This window comes from Cygnus atratus, chromosome 11, assembly GCF_013377495.2.
Source record: "Cygnus atratus isolate AKBS03 ecotype Queensland, Australia chromosome 11, CAtr_DNAZoo_HiC_assembly, whole genome shotgun sequence".
NCBI classification, from domain to species: domain Eukaryota; kingdom Metazoa; phylum Chordata; class Aves; order Anseriformes; family Anatidae; genus Cygnus; species Cygnus atratus.
In genome coordinates, this window is record NC_066372.1 from 21,664,610 (window position 1) to 21,682,772 (window position 18,163).

The 18,163-nt window shown below is 65.1% G+C and overlaps 2 protein-coding genes across 4 annotated transcripts; both read right to left on the bottom strand.

Annotated features, from left to right (window-relative positions):
- Positions 1-193: 193 nt before the first annotated feature.
- On the bottom strand, positions 194-9,525 carry ANPEP (alanyl aminopeptidase, membrane). Of its 2 annotated transcripts, XM_050713029.1 has the most exons (22): positions 9,382-9,525; positions 9,150-9,206; positions 5,259-6,223; positions 4,919-5,061; positions 4,706-4,842; positions 4,502-4,628; positions 4,204-4,358; positions 4,017-4,130; positions 3,716-3,859; positions 3,530-3,595; positions 3,316-3,381; positions 2,938-3,110; positions 2,764-2,840; positions 2,512-2,645; positions 2,358-2,413; positions 2,115-2,262; positions 1,883-1,974; positions 1,590-1,700; positions 1,344-1,511; positions 1,129-1,269; positions 902-983; positions 194-639 (listed from the first exon to the last, which is right to left on the bottom strand). In XM_050713029.1, the coding sequence occupies exons 3-22, from the start codon at positions 5,900-5,902 to the stop codon at positions 487-489; spliced, it is 2,931 nt and encodes a 976-aa protein (XP_050568986.1). In that variant the 5' UTR covers positions 5,903-6,223; positions 9,150-9,206; positions 9,382-9,525; the 3' UTR covers positions 194-486. The 2 variants fall into 2 exon arrangements, with proteins under 2 accessions (XP_050568986.1, XP_035424824.1); XM_035568931.2 differs by lacking the exons at positions 9,150-9,206; positions 9,382-9,525 and adding an exon at positions 7,958-8,080.
- Positions 9,526-10,163: 638 nt separating this feature from the next.
- Positions 10,164-17,141, bottom strand: AP3S2 (adaptor related protein complex 3 subunit sigma 2). Of its 2 annotated transcripts, none has more exons than XM_035568932.2 (6): positions 16,936-17,141; positions 16,571-16,662; positions 16,366-16,477; positions 14,850-14,921; positions 11,624-11,731; positions 10,164-10,952 (listed from the first exon to the last, which is right to left on the bottom strand). In XM_035568932.2, exons 1-6 carry the CDS (start codon positions 17,002-17,004, stop codon positions 10,821-10,823), a joined length of 585 nt encoding a protein of 194 aa, XP_035424825.1. In that variant the 5' UTR covers positions 17,005-17,141; the 3' UTR covers positions 10,164-10,820. The 2 variants fall into 2 exon arrangements, with proteins under 2 accessions (XP_035424825.1, XP_035424826.1); XM_035568933.2 differs by having other exon boundaries at positions 10,164-10,949; positions 16,936-17,138.
- Between the last annotated feature and the right edge of the window lie 1,022 nt (positions 17,142-18,163).

Sequence of the window (18,163 nt, forward strand, 5' to 3'; positions counted from 1 at the left end):
ACGGAGGGGCCGGGCGCTGGCGTCGCAAAGCCCCCAGAGCCACTTAGCACCGGGCTCCTAATGCCCAGGGGCTCTGCCCCCCCACTCCCTCACGCTCTGCAGGGTCCCGGACATTTCCTGCCTCACCTCCCCTCAGCCCCCTGGGCCAGCCCGTGCTCCCCACGCCCCGCTGCCACAGCCTCTGCCAAAGCTCCTGTGCATCCCTTTATTTACAAGAGCTAAGGCTTGGCACAAGCGCCCGCCCTCACCCATCCCTGCCCATCATTCAGGTGCTGGGCACTGCTGGGGCCCATTCCCATCATGAGCAGCAGAGGACGCAGATGGGCTGGCCCCAGGGGCGTGGGCAGAAGCGCTTTGGGGTGGCCGCAGGAGGGGGCCGGAGTGGGCGAGTGTCCAGTGTGGCCGCTGAGAGCAGCGGGTGCAGGAGCGCCGTGCCGAGCCCCCACGCCTGTCCCATGGCAGGAAGGTGTGCGGGGCCAGGTGCGGTTATCTGGAGTTTTCCGTGAACCAGGCCAGCACAGACTCTTTGTTCTCATTCACCCAGTTGATGTTGGTCCTTGTCCTCTCCAGCGCCTGCTCCAGGGCGCGAGTACCCGACCCGAAGCCGACGTCCTGGTTGTCTGCCTTGAACTGCTCCAGCTGCAGGGGGACAGAGGGGCTGGAACTGGTGCAGGGACCCCCGCGGCGAGTGCTCTCCCCCCCGATGGGGCCAGGCAGCTCAGGGCAGGGCAGCAGCTGCCCAGACCCCCAGCCACACAAGGGGCAGGGGCAGCCGTCCCCTCCCTGGGGCTGCTGGCAACGGGCGGGCTGCAAGGTGCGGCAGGATGGAGATGGACCCAGCCGTGGGGAGCCTGGGTGCCAGCCGCCCAAGACCACAGACCCTGCCAGGGCCCAGCCTCACCTGCTGCAGCTCAAACTCCGTGGAGAACCGTTGGGTCACGGATAGGATCAGATTGGAGAAGGAGAAGGAGCCACCCCCGTACCTGGAGAGCAGAGAGGGACAGCTCAGCCGGGGGCTGCGGGCTGCACAAGCAGGGGGAAGGGACGGAGCCCCCACCCCTGGGGGCACAGGCAGCCCACCGATGCCCCCAGCTCCTCTGCCCCCCCTGGCCCCCATGTGGTGCTCACTGGCCAAAAAGAAGCTTCCAGTTGCTGCGGATGAAGTCCCAGGCCAGGGGCTGCCCCACGACGTTGCTGGCGATGCTGTTGATGGTGGAGGTGGCATCCTGCTTGCGGATCTTGGTGGGGTCGATGGTGTACTGCAGGTACCTGGGGGGGGGGAGCCACCGGGTGAGGGGCTGTGCGAGCAGAGCCCTGGCCCTCGCCCTGGCCCCTGCACCCACCGCTGGAGGATCCAGGTCTCAGTGCTGCAGGCGAGAGCCGTGCGGATCTTGTCGGCCTCGGACACGATGGTGGCCTCGCGGAACCTGTCCCACATGAAGTCCCAGGCCTCCTGACCGCCTGTGGCCACCGCGCTGCAGTAGATGGCGGAGCGCAGGTTCGCGGTGATGCTGCAGGGGAAAGAGCCGTCTCAGACGGGGAGCCCTCGCCATGCCCAGCCCGGCCGTGGGGGCACCCCAGGGACTCACGGGTTGATGGCGGAGTTATTCTGCCACTGTTTGAAGAGACTGGTGGCCAGCTCCTGGCACTCAGGGATGCCGTAGGAGCAGGCTGTGCTGATGGCATTGATCTCATTGTACCTGGAAGGAGAGGAGCCCATGGGGCTGGGGATGGGCACGTGGAAGCCAGACACCTACCGGCCAGCGACAGGCCACGGGCAGGACCCTGCGCCTCCTCCCTGCACACGCTGGGGGTGAGCACCCTGGTGTGCCTGGGGAGATCCCAGGGGCCCGGCCAGGCAGCGGAGCCGTGTGACACTCACTGGTCCATCAAGCCATCGGGGTTCTTGGTCCAGTTGACAGTGATGTTCTTGTAGTATTCGAAGAGGGGCTTCACCTGCTTCTGGATGTATTTCTGCAGGGCAGGCGGGAGGTCAGTGCGGGGCAGCACCAGCAGCATCCCGCACCCCAGCCCCGGGTGCAGACCCAGCCCTCAGTCCCCATCCCGCAGCGCAGGGTCTGCCCTGCGCCCCCCCGGCGGGCGGCACAGCTCACCTTCATCACCCCGAACACCTCGCTGCGGTCGAACATCAGCTGGAAGTACTTCAGGTTGCTGAGCGCCGCCTGCCATGGCATGTACGCCGTCTCCTGCCTCAGGAACTGCGTGGTGTTCAAGGCCAGCGTCACGCCGATGTACTTGGCCCTGCAGCAGGGACAGGGCAGCGTGAAGATCCCCAGCCCTGCGCCACGCGGCCCCGCTGCCCATGCCTCTCATCCCTGCCCTGCCGCGCCGCTCACCTGGCCAGGTTAAAGGCATCGTCGATGATCTGCGCCCGGTTGATCACAGGGATGACCTAGGGGAGAACAGAGCCGGTGTTGCCGGGTAGCCCTGGCACAGGGTGCGTGGAGTGGGTGCCCACCCCCAGCCCATGGCCCAGCCAGTGCCATGTACCAGGTGGTCTCTGGAGAGCTGCTGGAGGAGCTGGTCCCAGTTCTCCTGGTTGTAGTTGACGCGGAAATAGCCGCTGACGTTGAGGTTCAGCAGGAGCCAGTCGGGGCTGTCCACCTTGAAGCTGGAGTTGGTGTCTGGAGGGGGAGAGGAGGGAGGTCTGCTCTCCCCTGTGACCTGGGGAGGCCCCGAAACCCACCAGGGCAGGGGAGGTGGCAGCAAGATCCCCACAGCCAGACCCCCCCAGCACCGTACCTGAGACGTCTACCAGCCAGTACCTGCTGCCGCTCGTTTTGGATGTCATCCAGGTGATGGGGACAATCCAGGTGTAGCTGTGCCAGGGAACAGGAAGAGAGCGGGAAATTTCTCACCCTCTGCACCCCTCGGTCCTTCTGTGCCCCCCAGCACTATTGCCGCAGCCCCGCTCACTTGAACTCGGAGGGTCTCTCCACCTTGGAGGCGGGGTCCAGAAGGAAGTGGCTCTGCTGGATGCTGCCACTGAGCGTGTTGACGGTCACCACAGGGAAGCCCATCTGCAGAGTCCAGCGGTCCATGACGGTGCTGATATTGCCGGGCAACAAGACGTTGTTCTTATCGACAGCCTGCGGGGAAAAGTTGGCTGTGGGTCCCTGGTGCCACGGGGTCTGGCCCCACACAGGGGCTGGTGGCATGGGGCTCAGCAGGTGCTGCTTCCCTCACTGAGGGCACAGCAGCTGCGTGCCCAGCACCCCATCCTGCCCAGCCCCGGCAGGGAAGGGGCTGGGGGAGTTTGAGGCAGCAGCTGAGAGCAGCCCACCTCCCTCATACCTGTTGCAAGTGCTCCCACAGGTCTGTGTAGATGGTGTTTCCATAGGAGTAGGTATGGAGGTAGGACTGCGGGAGAGCACCAGAAGAGACTTGTGGGCAGGGGCAGATCCCGGGTGGAGGCGCCCAGGGAGGCACCAGCCTCCGTGAGGCTGCCTGCCAAGCCGCCCACCCCGCACAGGGGCCCGGTGTCCAGCCAGCACCGGCAGATCCTCACCTGCAGCCCCTCCTTGAACACGTCCTCGGTGAGGAAGTCGGAGAGCATCCGCAGCACCGACGCTCCCTGCAGACACAGTGCGTGAGAGCCGGGCACGCAGCCCTGTGCCTCCTCGCAGCCACTGCCCCGAGTCCCCACGCTCCCAGCCCCCTGCACCCAGGGCTCGCACGTGTGCTGAGCACCCACCTTGCTGTAGGCGATGCTGTCGAAGACCTCGCTGATCTGGGCCGGGGTGTTGATCTCATCCTCGCGGAAGGAGAGCGGGTGGGATGTGGTCAGGGCGTCGGTCGCCATCACCGTGTAGACTTCATTCAGCACCATCAGGTCTTTCTGCAGGGGTCAGCGCCAGCACCCACATCAGCCCTGCTCAGCCCCAGTAGCCCTCTTGCAGCAGGGCAGCCCCTGGGACGCTGGGCAGCGAGAGGTGCCCGTGCCTGAGCCCCACGCCCCACGTCCCATGCCCGTGCCCGCTGGCCCCAGCACTCACAATGTTCCAGGTGGGCTCCGCTGAGTCGGCACCCAGGTATTCCACGTAGGAAGCAAAGCCCTCGTTCAGCCACAGGTCGTTCCACCACCGCAGCGTCACCAGGTTCCCAAACCACTGCCAGGGAGCAGAGCACTGTGTTGGCCGGGCACCGCCGGCAGTGGGGGCGGACAGGGGGACTGGCGGGTACCTGGTGAGCCAGTTCATGGGCGATGACGGTCACCACCCGCTCCTTGTTGCCAATGGAGGAGGAGGTGTTGTCAAAGAGCAATGAGTTCTCCCGGTAGGTCACCAGCCCCCAGTTCTCCATCGCACCCGCGTTGAAGTCAGGGAGGCCGACCTGGTCTGGGGGATGGAGAGGTGCTGTCAGCACACTGCTCCAGCAGCACCAGCCACCTGCCCCGCAGCCAGCAGCAGGACCCGGCCGCCCGCACAGTGCTGCAGCCCCGCCAGCCTGGTCCCAGTGCCCCGGCTGCCCCAGCACCCACCGGACTTGGGCAGCGGGTACGCCGTGTTGTAGTGCTGCTCGAAGAAGCTGAGGATAGGCCCAGTCACCTGGAGCGCGTAGGCACCCTGGTTCTCCTTAATGGCTTCAGGGCGGCCCCAGATGCGGATCTGAGAGGAGAGACGGTGCCGGGCTCAGGCGCTGCCTGGGCTCTGCCCTGGGTGCAGGGTGTCCGTGCCCAGCTTACCAGCACGTTCCCCGAGTCGTTGTGCACATAGTCAAACTGGCTGACGATGAAGGCCAGCAGGTAGGTGGACATTTTAGGAGTGGTCAAGAATTTAGTGACGTTCCAGCTCTCGCCTTCTATCTGCACCTGCTGGGTGCCTGCGAGGAGCAGAGGGACGCATGTCAGCCCGCCCGCCTGCCCGCCCCGGCACCAGACTCCCCCTGCCCCACTCACTCTCGGTGGGCATGTTGGAAATCGCCTTGTGGTCGGAGGGGTGGATCAGCGTGATTGTGAAGTTGGCTTTCATGGCCGGCTCATCAAAGCAGGGGAAGGCTTTCCGCGCATCGGGTGCCTGCATCTGTGTGGTGGCCACAACCCTGCGAGAAAACCCTGTCAGCATCCCAGCGCCTGGGGTCTCTGGCCCCTCTGCACCCTGCAGGGAGATGGGGTCCCTCCGCTCACCCCACACCCTGCCCGCTCAGGGTGGCGTGCAGAAGCACCCTGCGCCCACGGTGCATGAAGGCATGGGCTCCCCAGCACCCACAGCCACCTCTCTGCCATGCCCCCCACCTACTTGGTGACATTTCCTTCCACGTATTCACTGCGGTAGAAGCCCGCCAGGTCGTCAGCCAGCTCCCCCGTGAAGATGCTGAAGAGCCTGTAGCTCTGGTTCTTCTGCAGTGGGGCGGCCAACCGCACCACCAGGTACTGGGTGGTGGTCTCCAGCCAGGTCTGGGTGATGGCGGGTGCATTAGGGCCGTTCACCGCCTGCAGCGAGGTGTGGAAATTCCCCTGCAGGGTGTAGTTCAGCTTGTTGCTGTGGATGATGATGAGGTCGGTGGCTTCCTCGCAGAGAAAAGTCACGCTGCTGTTGCCCTTGAAGATGTACATGTTGTTGTTATCAGGCTTCAGGAAGGGCTGCAGGGTCACCTCATAGAGCTCAGGCTTCAGCGTTGTTGGCAGCCGCCACCGGTTCCAGGGGTTGTTGGGGGCAGCGGTGGTGTTAGGAGCCAAGGAGGTGATGGTGGCAGTGGTAGTGGTGGTGGTGGTGGTGGCAGTGGTGGTGGTGGTGGTGGTGGTGTCACTGCCAGAGCCTGACGTCTTGTTCTTCTCCTGGGCATACACCACCGACAGCGCGATGATGGTGGCCACAGCCCCCAGGGCCAGCACGATGCCCACGATGCCCACGGCCTTGCTGATGAAGAACCCGGCCGCCATGGCGGGGCTGCAGGAGCTGTGCTCACAGAGGAAGCTCTGCCCAGCTGGCACGGCTTTTAGCCTCTCACTCCCCCGGGGTTTATTAGTCCAAGTTAATGGGTGAAGGATTAAACAAACATGAGGCTCGGGGTGGTGACAAGCCCCTGGGATGAGCTTTCCGCCCGCCCACCTCCCAGCCCTACAGGAGCGCTAATCCCAAGTGCTGCTGCAGCTGGGGCGAAACCGGGAGCTCAGGATTGCATCAGCAGGGATGGGCAGCACGGGAGGGGGCACAGCTGCAGGCCAGGGCTCCTGGCGTCCCTCCCGGGCACTGGCCTGGCCCTGCGAAAGGAGGACAGAGCTGGGTCACAGCCGGTGGCCACGTCCCCGCCTTGCCACAGGGAAGGCAGGCAGCCCCAGTACCAAGCCCAGGCTCTTGCTCAGCATCGCACCGTTCACCCTCAAGTGGCAGGGTCTGCAAGCACAGAAGGGTGGGAGCCGGCATCGGCCCCCCGGCACGGGCACAGCCAGCTGGGGCTCCCCACACCGGCAGGGAGAAGCAGGAGGGCGCAGCGCTGCAGACCAGGGGTCCGCAGTGGTGCGGGGCTGGAAGCCCGGGGCCGTGCTCAGGAGGAACCCACCCTGCCTACAGTCCTCTCAAAGTCCAGGTTTGCATTAACTGGTGTGCACTGGGAGTTCAAACTCCAGCACCGTGAACCCAGCAGAGGTTGGCACGTGCCCACTGCGGCCGGCTGCAGGGTGCCCAGCATCCTGCGTGCTCTGCGAGCTGGGGGTCCCAACACAGCACACAGCTGGGGGTCCTGGGGGCTCAGCCTCCCCTGCACTCCCCAGCAGGGGCCCCGGCTGGGAGCCAAGCAAAGGCACCAGGGCTGGACGTGCTGGTGCATGGGGCAGGGGCACACACTTCTCCTGCGCACTGTCCCCCGGGCTCTGCCCTCACAGGGGAGAGCAGCCCCAGCCCCCCCAGGCTGTGCCCCACTGCCTTTTGCCAGAGGCTTCTGTGGGCACAGCAGAAAGCAGAGGAGTAAAGTCCCCATGTGGGGTGGGGTGGGGAGTGGAAACGCTGTGCTTCTCATGCTGGGAACAAAAACTTCCCTGGATCTGATTCCTCCAGCGGTGTTGACCTGGGCTTGTTCTGCTGGCAGCAGGCACAACGGGGCAAGGGGCAGACCGGGGAAGAGGGTGAGAGGTGTCCTTGGGGAACTGCGCCCTGTCCCCATCAGCACCCAGATGCACCCAGCATCGCTGCAGCTGGCAGAGCAGCCCTGGGAGGCTGCAGCGCCCCCGGGCAGTCCCTGCCCTGCACAGCCCCACTGGCCCCGCAGTCTGGGCAGCCTCCACTCCCTGTAGCACAGCCAGGCCCCTGACCTTGCTTTGGGAACTGGGTTTGGGAAACAACATACCCCAAGCCATGGCTGGGATGGCACCCTGGAGACCGGGGGGGTCCCGCACGCCCACCGCTGTTCTGTGCCCTTGCAGAGCCGGCTCCCCCATGCAGACCCCAGTGCCCAACCCCACGTACTTCTCACCTGCTGACAGCAGCCCCCCCAACACACCGCTCCCAGCCCGGCATGGCCACCTGCACCGCCCCACACCACCCCCTGCTCCATCTCCCCCACCCCAGCGCATGCAGGCTCGCAGCCCCCAGCCTCCCCGCAGAGCCCCCACCTCCACAGGGGTCCCTGCAGACAGCGCACGCCCTCGTCCCACACCCTGAGTCCCACCGGCGGGCACCGGTGTCGGGTGCTCCCTGCCCACCACCTCCAGCCCCACGGTGCACACGCAGCTCCCTGCTCCCCGTAGCTCTCCTGAGCCGCACGCTCACTCCATAACCCCTCACACCCCCGGAGCCCCTCCATCACATATGTGCTCCGCAGCCCTCACGCACATGAGCGCCACAGCCCCGAGCACGCCACCAGACCCTGTCCCACACGCCATGGTCCCGCTGTGGCCCCTGCGTGTGCACAGCCCCTTGTCCCCCAGCACAGCCCACAGATGCCCCAGGCAGGCCCCCAGCCCCAGGAGCAGTGGCTGCGGGGTTTGCCCAGCACCCACCTTCCTGCGCTCAGCCGTGGGGTGCAGCAGGCGCCGGGGCTCCCGCCTGCCCTGTTGCCATCGAGGCGCCCAGCGCTCGGCTCTCTGCTCCGCTAGTTCAGGCGCCAGTAGGAAGGAAAGTTTCCTCCTCATGCTCCAAGGGAAGTAACCTGAACCATTCCTCGGCACCTTAACCCCTGGGCTGCTGGCTGCCCCTACCCGGAGGGCTGGGGGGCCACGGCATGGTGCAGGGGGGCTGCGGCACAGAGCCCAGCCGGGGCACCAGGGCTGTCCGGCACAGCACCGGCACAGGGACGGGGCGAGGCACCGCTGTCTGGGGAAGGTGCTGCCGGGCCTGGGCAGACTGAGGCCCCCCAGGGCAGACAGGGATGCCACCGAGCTGCAGGCCCCACCTCGGCCACCACTGCCCCATCAGGAAGGCACTGCTTGGAGGAGGCTGCCTGCCAGCGGCGCACAGCCTGGGCACCCCAGTGCCCCGCTGCCAGGGACAAAACGCCTCCGCCTGCCCAGCCCCCAGCACCCTGCCGAGTGCCCCCTCCCTCACACCAGCCTTTGCCAGAGCACTCGTCCCTGGGGGTAACAAGGAAGGGGACAAGCCACCAGGGGACAAGCCACCACCTGCCAGCAGCGACAGCCTGGCTGTGCACCCCTCGGCATGCAGTGCACCTGGGCACCCCGGGAACATCGTCCCTGCAGGATGGGGGGAGAAGTCTCACCCCGTCCGTGGCAGGGAGAGGTTAAACATTCCTGTTGAGGGTGTGCAGGTGCCTGCGGAAGGGCTGGGCATGTGCCAGGCTCCATCCTGCTGCCCCCCATCGCGCTGCCAGGGAGGGAGGCCAGAGCAGGGGGACGTGCTCCCACAAGCAAGCCCCGGCTGAGCTCAGGAAACCCAGGAACTCGTCAGTGCCAAAGCCTGGCCGGGGACGGGCCAGCCCCCAGCAGCCTCCCAGGGCCAAGGGGCTGGGGGCCAGTCCCGGCTCTCGCCTCGCACTGTGCAGCAGCCCTGCCCCAGGCAGCGGGAGCGAGGTCTCTCCTCTCACAGCGCCACCCCTGCCCCATCCCAGCCGGGGCTGTCCCCACGCTGCTGGGCTCAGGGCTGCAGCCCTCCTGGGTGGGGGCCGGGGGCTTGGCCCACCCCGTTCTCCCTGCCCAGCCCTGCACGCAGGAGGGACAAGGGAGCAGCCGGACTCACCCAGCCGCAGCACCCTCCACGGCCCTCGGCGTCGTGCAGAACCACGGGGCTGAAGCTCTGGTGGGATACAGGAAAGGGTGGCGGGGACGGAGCTGTTACCGGAGGTGCCCGAACGTCTCATCGTCACATGTGGCCAGGCACGCACTGCTGACCACCACAGCACCGGGCTGGAGCATGGGCATGGCCCAGCGCAGCCGGGGCTGCCTGCCCATCGCCCCCTTCCCCCCCGTACCCGGGCTGCCTGGAGCACGGCGGCACCACGCTGAGCCCCTCGCTGCCCTGTCCCAGCCCACGACACGTCCCACCCCGACACGTCCCGCCGCACCGCTCGTGGCTCCAGCAGCTGCTGGGAGGAGGAGGAGGAGGAGGAGGGCTGGCAGCAATGAAGAAACGGCTGCCCAGCTCGGTGACCTCACGAGCTGCTGGGGCATATGTTGGCCAGCTGGGGAAGGGTTAAGTCACAGAGAGGGGAGACAGCAGGAAAATTCCTTCCAAGCAGAGTCACCGTTTCCCTGCCAGGGGAAGTGGAGGCAGAGCCCACAGGAGCGCAGCTGGCCCAGGGCGGGCAGGAGGGAAACAGGACAGGAAGGGGCCCCCGCGCCAGCCCGGATGTTGGTGGCTGGGGGGCCAGGGGGGGAGCCGGGGGCACGGGGTGCCACCGAGCAGAGATGTGGCTGCCACCTTCCCTTCCTCGCCAGCACCCAGCCACAGCTGCGGGGATGGGGATGCTCCGCGGCACAGAAGGCAGGGAGGCCGGCAGGAGGGCAGCGGGCAGGGCACGGGCTGGGGGCCCAGCTGCCCAAGGCCCCGAGCAGGGGACGCCGCTGTCCCGGCCCCACAGCGTGGCCATCCCACACCCCCGCCTGCTGTGGGGACGCAGCACTCCAGCGGGCAGCACCCCAGGCCCCCATCACCCCGCCAGCAGCCTCTGCCAGCCAGGAGCCCCCCGGGCAGAGCTGCACGGAGCCCCCGGCCCCGCATCCCTGTCCAGCCAGGCCAGCAGCACCCACCAGACACGGGTTCTCACAGTGGTTTATTAGGAGGAAGGACATGCCCTCAGCGCAGGCGTGCACGTGTCCTGGGCGCGGCAGGGGCATGCGGACAGGTTCCACCCGGCCCCCCACAGTGTTGGGCAGGGGCCCCGGAGGCAGCGTGCAGCTCCCCAATGCCCTCCCCTCCCGACACCGTGCCCCTGCCCCTGCCCAGCGGGTGCCTCCGTGCTGCCCCGACCAGGCCACTTGGGGCCTGATCCCACTGAGCTGGCCCAGAGTGGGCATGGAGCCACCAGGCACGGCACAGAGCCATCCAGCCCAGGGAAGCAGGACAACCTACGGCTCCTCCTGGAGCCATCAGCTACGGGGGTGTTTTGGCAAGGAACGATCCCAAGAAGCGCTCGGAGCGGCAGGACTCGGCTCTGCCCAGCACAGAGAGAGGAGAGGCTGCACATCCACCGTGGAGGGGGGACACGGAAGAAGAGCCACCCCTGTTGGGCGACCAAAGGGCACGGCTCAGCTCAGTGCCCAGGGTGACAGACACCGCTCTGCTCTTGTTGGGCCCCAACGCCGCTCTCTGCGCTCTGCCAGCCCCGGGCAGGCACGGGGAGCCCAGCAGACACCGGCTCCCCCCTGCCAGAGTGAGCCCAGGCCGTGGTCCCTCCTCGCCTCGGGCCTCTCACATGAACTGGGACAGGCTGGGCACTTTGATGTTGATGTCTCCGATGTTGATGTTGCGAGGGATCTCTGGCAGGTTGATGTTCTTCACGGCCGAGACGGCACGGGACGGAGCGGCCGAGAGGCCTCCCTGCTGGAAAGAGGGGAGCGGTGACCGCTCAGCCCCGCTGCCCCAGCAGCGCAGCACACCCAGCCCAGCACACGCAGCCCAACACCTGCAGCACGGCGCACGCAGCACACGCAGCCCAACGCCTGCAGCCCTGCCCCGAGCCTGCTGGGAAGGGCTCACACCCAAGCTGCAGCCCCCCCCCCCGAGGCTTGGACGCCGCTGACAGCACGCTATCTGCAGAGGCAGGGACCGCGCGGCTTTTCACTTCCTGCTATCACATCACGGTCGCATCTTCACAATGACAGTGCAAACAGGGGCCATAAACTTTTCACTGCCTCACGTTATTAACCTTGACAGGAGCGGTGATAGCCGTGCTCGGGCTGCTCCCTGCGCTCCCAAACACGGAGCACAGCTCGGGAAGCGGTGCCCGAGCCCTCTCCCCGGGGACGTGCACAGGCAGAGGCTGGGTTCACTGGGGGCACCCCACTCGCGCCAGCTCCTCTCACCCCACAGAGGCAGCCCCCGCACGCCGCCCACCCACATCGCAGCCTGGAGGACACCAGCCCCTTGCACAGGCACACGTTTTGCCCTCCTGCCACCCCACGCCGACACCTGAGCACATCTCCCCATGCCCTCAAAGCCCCGGGCTGTCCCTGCCGCAGGCCCCACCAGAGAGCTGCGGCATCGCCACTCACCTCCACCTTCTCCAGCTTGCTCTGGGCCTCTACCTGCGCCACGATCTCGTTCATGTTGGTCTCCAGGACCATGCCGCCTATCACCACCTCCTGCAGGATGTAGTGAACCTGGAACACAAGAGCAGGCTGCGAACCCAGCCCATGACTGTGCCAGAGGGGCACAGGGGCAGGCTGGCGTGGAAGCCACGCTGAGGATGACATCGACCTGAGGCAAACCCAGCTCCTTCCTCCTCTCAGCCAGAAAGCACGGGCCTGACAGCCCCGTACACAGAGCTCCAAGGGCAAGAGGGCAGCCCCGTCCTCACAAAGGGGCAGCATCATCCACTGACAGACGCCCAGGGCCTCCCCGCAGCCTCCAAGCACACCGTTTCTTCCCAGGACCAGGTCCTTCTACACAGAAAGCCAGGCCAGAGGCAGAGCCCAGCTTCATTGCTTTCTCTTAGAAAAGATGGGGCTGTGGCACACACACACAAGGCAGAAAACTGTTAAGAGAGTACCCTTCCTTCCCCTGGGTCACCCAGGCCCAAGGACAAGATGGAGCAGTCCCCGAGCTGTGAGCTGCTGCCTCCCGCCAGCCCCAGGACGCCAGCAATGCCCCACAAACACGGCCCTGGACAGGGCCCATCTTGGTTTGCAATCTGAGAAAAAGAAGAAAAAAGCCGCAGGTGGGCTGGGACATGCTGTGCTGCTGCAACACACCTTCGGTTACCCCAACCCGCACAGCACCAGCTTCCCTGCTAAGTCAGCAGCTTCCAGCACCATCCAGCACAGATAACGAGTTTATGGCTCTCTAGTTACTTCCGCAAAATATGCTATTCCTGGAAGATGGTTAAGTTATTACATTGTTTTATGGCTGCACGAGGGCTGATTGCACTTGCGAATATTGTGCGACAAACACTGCCAGAGCAATGCACTGAAAAACAAAACAGTACTGAGAACCCTTCCCCGAGGAGGGGAAAATCCAGCGTTGTGCAAGCCACGGGCCCGGTGCCCCCACGGCCCCTCTGTCGGCTCTGTTGGATCCGACAGCACCAGGAGCACCACGGCGAGGGCCCGGCACAGCCCAGCCTGCCCGGGACACCCCGGCACCCAGCCACCTCCGTGCACCCCCCTCAGCACCACCCTGGTTTGCGCCCACCCCCTGCACACACCAACCCGCACGGCGCTGGCAGCTCCCCGCAACCCGAGAGCATCTGGGATGCAGGAAATGTTGTTCCTTCAAGATCTGGCTTTAGTCCAAATTGGAACAAAACCAGTAGGGCAGAAATCCCAACAACCTTTTGTTTTCCAAACTGAACACAGGGCTTCCTGAACAAACCACGTCCTCCCCGGGAGCTCGCAGCTGCTGGGCGCAGCTCACGTTCTCCTCTGATGCACGAAGCGCAGGGGCTGGGCAGCAAGGCCACCCCACCCCGCAGCCTCCTCGGGGCCTCCCCACGACTTCTGTGCCTGCAGCCTCCCCTTGTGCAGGGCCGGGGGCCACGAACACAGCTCCAACAGCCCGGACCCCGCGCTGCTGCCCCGGGACATCCGCACCCCAAACCCAGCCAGAACCCGCTGCATTCAGCACGTTCTCAGCCAAAGTCTCCGCTCAGCAAACCAGCATTTTCCAGTTGGTGTCAGCCTAACTCCTCACCCCTTCTAGTCAGGGAGTCACAAAATTTGTGCTGGATTTGTGCAGCGCGGTGCCCAGCCGGTCCTGCGCAGCCCCTGCTAGGGCAAAGCCCCGGCAGCGGGGGGAACCCGGCCGCACGCAGCCCTGCCCGGGTGTGCGAGGCGCAGCGGGGAGAGCAGCGGGCACGGCCGTGGGCCCCACGTCCCAGCGCTGCACCGCCACCAAGCACTTGGACAGCGGGTGCCCGACCTCCAAGAAACAAACAAATGCCAAACAGAAAGACAGCAGGGCCAAACAGGAGGGCAGGCCGATAGCGGCCAAGGACCAAAGTCAAGGCTGGGAAACAAAGGGAGCACAGCACCGGATATAAACAAGCCAAACACGCGAGCCTGGGGAAAGTTGAGCCCAGGACTGTCCCTATCAGAAACCCTCCCTGACTTTTCTCTCGTTTGAACTCTCAGCTTGGCAAAAGGGTTCGGAGGAAGGACAGTTCGTGCTACTGCTGGCTAAGCACATGAGCAACAGTGCAACTTCTTCTGCCTGCAGGTTGCTGATTCAGTGTAAAGCTGCCAGGTCTCAGCCATGCCACAAAACAAGTCAATGAAAGTGCACCCTACCCAAGATGTGGCCTCAGATTTCACTGGCTGTCATCACTTCTTCCCTGAATTCCTCTTACAATCTTCCTTACTCTCCCTCTTCTTTTGCTTGCTTTGATAAGAGCACTTTTGCTGACAAAATAATCAACCTTGTAACATCTCTAAAAGTTTACAGCCAGTCAAATAATAAAGTCAAAGTCTTACTTAACCAGTTGCTAGAACATTCAGCTGCTCTAGGTCACCTAAGAACATTTGCTAGTTCTGTTTCTCTGCCAGAAAGTTCCTAAGTTAGAATCACCAACAGGAAGGGAACATTTTACAGCCTTATCGATTTTTCACTCCTTTTTTTTTGTTGGCATGCTTTGTCTTCAAGAAAGCAGGAACAGCCTTATCAACAGCAGCACAAGTCCGGCACACGTCAACTAATCCTCCTTTCCCTAAGGACAGACCCTGCTATCTGCAGCTCCACCTAGGAGACGATCAAAGAGAAGATATTTCCGCCCAGAGGCTCTGTCCAGCTAAAGAGGAAACATTAGAGGTTGTGGCTCAAATGAAAGTTTACCAAACACTTTGTATTCCAAATACTTCCATTGTTTCTCCTTTTTTTTCCCTGCAACTCCCCCGAAACATTAACAAGGCTCCAAATGGCGTCCTGCAGCACAGCAGACAAGGTGAAACGCCCACACACAGCCAGAGCCGCGCGCAGCTCCGCCAGCCCCGGTCCCTGTGGAAGGTGAGGAGCAAAGCCGCAGCACGGAGCCTGCTGCCCAGGGGCAGTCCCCAGGAGCAGCCCTCAGGCACAAAGCCCTGGCACGCTGCAGCAGAGCACGCGGCCCCAGCAGAGTTTCACTCTGGGCACAGCAGCCCCGAGCTCGTGGCAGCCCCTGCACGGCCCCCCAGGCCTGGAGCCAGGCCCTGCACTCGGGGCCGCGGGCACTGCAGCGGGCAGGGCTGCAGAGCAGCGAGGGGCTGGCAAGGAACGTGCTGGTGGAGCAGGCAGAAGCCAGGAACCCACCTTGTCCATGTGGAAGATGAGGTCCAGCTCGCAGACGTTCTCAAAGCACTTGTCCAGCGTCTCCACAAACACCTGAGGGGGGAGGAAAGGGAAGGTCAGCGCAGAGGAGGACCCACAAAGAGCTACAGCCCTGACCAGAACGCATCAAATCGCTCTTCGCAGCCTAACCAGGGCCAAGGCCTGGCAATCCCACCCACCCCTAACAATCCCACCTACGTCCTAACAATCCCACCTGCCCAGCCCAAGGCTCCCTGGGAGCCATGCCCCAGGAAAGCCGAAGCACCAGGGACAGTTGGGGGACAGGGGTGGCACAGAGCAGGCTGGGCAGACCTGCGTGGGGCGCAGCCAGACAAGGAAAACACCTTTTACATGGGCACTGCCTGATGGTGCTGGGACAACAAAAGGCAGTCTTCCCCCAAAGAGATTTTTGTACCCGGCTGCTATTGTCTTCCGCTGTTCCTGGTACTGCCCTTGGCACCCAGAACATCCAGGTGCAGGGATCTGACCCAGGGCCAAGCTCAAAGGGCCTGGCACAAGGACAACTGCACCGAAATTCAGAACTTGGCCTTTCTGGGGGAGAAACCCAGGTGTTGGTGCCTGGATCCACTGCAGCCACGGGCACCAGCTGGGACAGGGGCTGGTCACGGTGCTCGGGGCAGGCCTGCAGCCAGCTGGAACTGCCTGAAAGGGGCTGAGTTCTGGGAACTGCGCAGTCACAACAGCTGATCCGGGCACGGCACGCATCCACCCGCAGCCTGCTGTGCCAGCACTCTCACATGTGCCTCTACTGGATTTAGCAAGGGTCACTTTAGAAGTCTACGCAGGTTTTGAACACGATTTAAAAAAAAAGGAATAGTACGTTCATTGAGGTGCACTTCCCTGGTGTTTCCCCACAGGCGAGTTCTAAGCCGTGTGTCAGCCAACACATGCAGCACCTGGCTGCGTTCACAGAGCAGCTTCTGTCACTTCCATGCACAGACAGGTTTCAGACGTGTAAGTGCCACAGGGAGGCTGAGGAGACCGGGCCGGCCAGCAGGGACTGCACACGGGGGAAGGCACCCCCCTCCGGGCCCAGCAGAGTGCTGGTGCTGCTACAGAGGCACAGGCCGAGGGCACAGACACCCGGTGCTGGTGTCACTGCACTGGCACCGGGCTCCCTGTGGACCTGGGCACCGCTGTCCTGCCGGTGCCAACACCCCAACTCGGGGTCCAGGGGTGTCCCCAGCACTGGCACAGCTGCACCCAGTGCGGGCACAGCACTGGGACGCAGCCTTTGTGCACAGCATCCAGCCCCATCACGCCTGCAGCACCCAGCCAAGGAGGAAGGGTCTGGGCACGACTCATGGCAGGGAACACCATCCCACGCTGTCCCCGCTGCTGGCAGCGCCCGCTGCCCATCACAGCGCCTCCAGCTGCTCCGGGCGAGGGTCTCTGCCCAGGCACCCGGGGGCTGAGCAGCCGCACCCGCGCTCACGGCGGCCACCCCCTGGCAGCGGGGTCCCCCCCGCAGACGGACCTGGATGAGGTCCAGGATGCCCAGCTCGCTCTCGGAGGAGTCCACGCAGAACACGAAGTACAGCGTGGCGTAGTGCCGGTAGATCAGCTTGTAGTCGGCGCCGCCGAACAGGCTGCGGAGACACGGGGACGGGCAAGGGGCTGCAGGAGCGGGGCCGGGGCTGAGCCCCCCAGGGCCGGCCCCTCGCCAGGGGGCAGGCGGTTACCTGCCGCACTCGAGGAAGTTGCAGACGTGCTCATCCCGCTTGAGCACCAGGTGGAAGGTCTCCCGGATGAGCTGCTGCTGGACCTCCTCCGCCTGCGGGGAGCCGAGGGCAGGCGGCCATGGAACGGCGGCCCGGGGAGACGCGGAGCGCCCGCGCTGCTCGGGGCCGGCGGGGCCGGGAGGGCACGGAGCCCGCAGCCGGAGCACGGAGCCCGGAGCCCCGCCGCCGCCCGGACCCCCCGCGGGCCCGGGCCCTGCCCTCGGGCTGCGCACCCAGCGCTCCCCGCCCGCCCCCGCCGCCCCGGGCCCCCAGTCCCAGCCGAGCCCCGCCGCCCGCCGCCCCCCGCCCCGGGCCCGGCCCCGCACCAGGTGCTGGTAGAAGCGGACGAGCCGCGGCTTGCCGTGGTTGTTGAACACCAGGACGGCGTTGATCATCCCGGCGGCTGCCCCGGGACGCGCCGGAAGCAGAACGGGGCCGGCGGCGGCCGCAGCCCCCCCCCGTAAGAAGCCCCCGGAAACGCGGCGACGGGGCGGCCCCGGGCCCGGCGGGCAGAGCCCCGGGGTCCCCGCGCCCCCGCCCCGGGGGGGGGCTCAGCGGGAACTCGCGGACCCCCCCGCGGCACGGGCTGCGAGCGCAGCCGCTCCCCCTGGCCGCGAGCTGGGCCCCTGCGGCCGGCCCACGGCTGGCGCGGCGCGGCACGGCACGGCCCGGTACGGCCCGGTTCGGCCGCGGGCCCCGCAGCTGCTCCCGTCCGCGCCGCCAGGGGGCGCCGCCGCCACGGGGCTACGGCGAGCGGGCGGGGCGGGGGTGCCTGGGCGGGGCTGTGCGGCTGGCCACGCCCTCCGGGGGTCGCGGGCGGGGCCCCGTATCGCCCCGCCCCCCTTTACCGCGGGGTACCGGCACCCAGGTGCGCGGGAAGGCGGCCGCCGGCTGCGACCCCCCCGTGCTGAGCGACTTTGAGACCGGTGAAGGAAGGCGGCCCGTCGGGTCACGGGGAGGAACCAGCCCCCGGCCGTGCCAGCTGCCCGAGCGCCTTCCCCACCAGAAAATCAGAGAGAGACAAAGGGCACGGGGCCGGGATTAACAAAGGGATGGCACGGCGGTCACGGCTGGAGGGACATCAAGGGCTGCGAGAAGGATTCAGCGCACTGTGCGATGGAAGAAAGAGGGAACATAAAGATCATTGCTTGGTGGGAAAAGGGGAATAAAATAACCTTGGGTACAGAGAAGCCATCTTTGCTACAGCCTTCATACAAAAACCTCGTTTGTGACCAGGATTTAACACTGCTGATTTGAAGAGGGGCAAGATGGCAAAGATCCAGGCGAAAGGACACCAGGCTCTGCAGGAGGGGGCCACCTGCACCCATGGGTGCAGACCTGCCCCAGCACTGTGCCTGTCACCAGGGTGACACCAGAGCAAAGCACCGAAACCGCAGCATGCATGCCCCATAGGGCATGGTGGTGAAAGGAACAACCCATGCCCTTTTCACCAGAGAAAACTACATCAATGGCCACTGGCTTGTAATGGCTTCAAACTAAAAGAGAGGAGATTTACATTAGATATAGGGAAGAAATTCTTCACTCAGAGGGCGG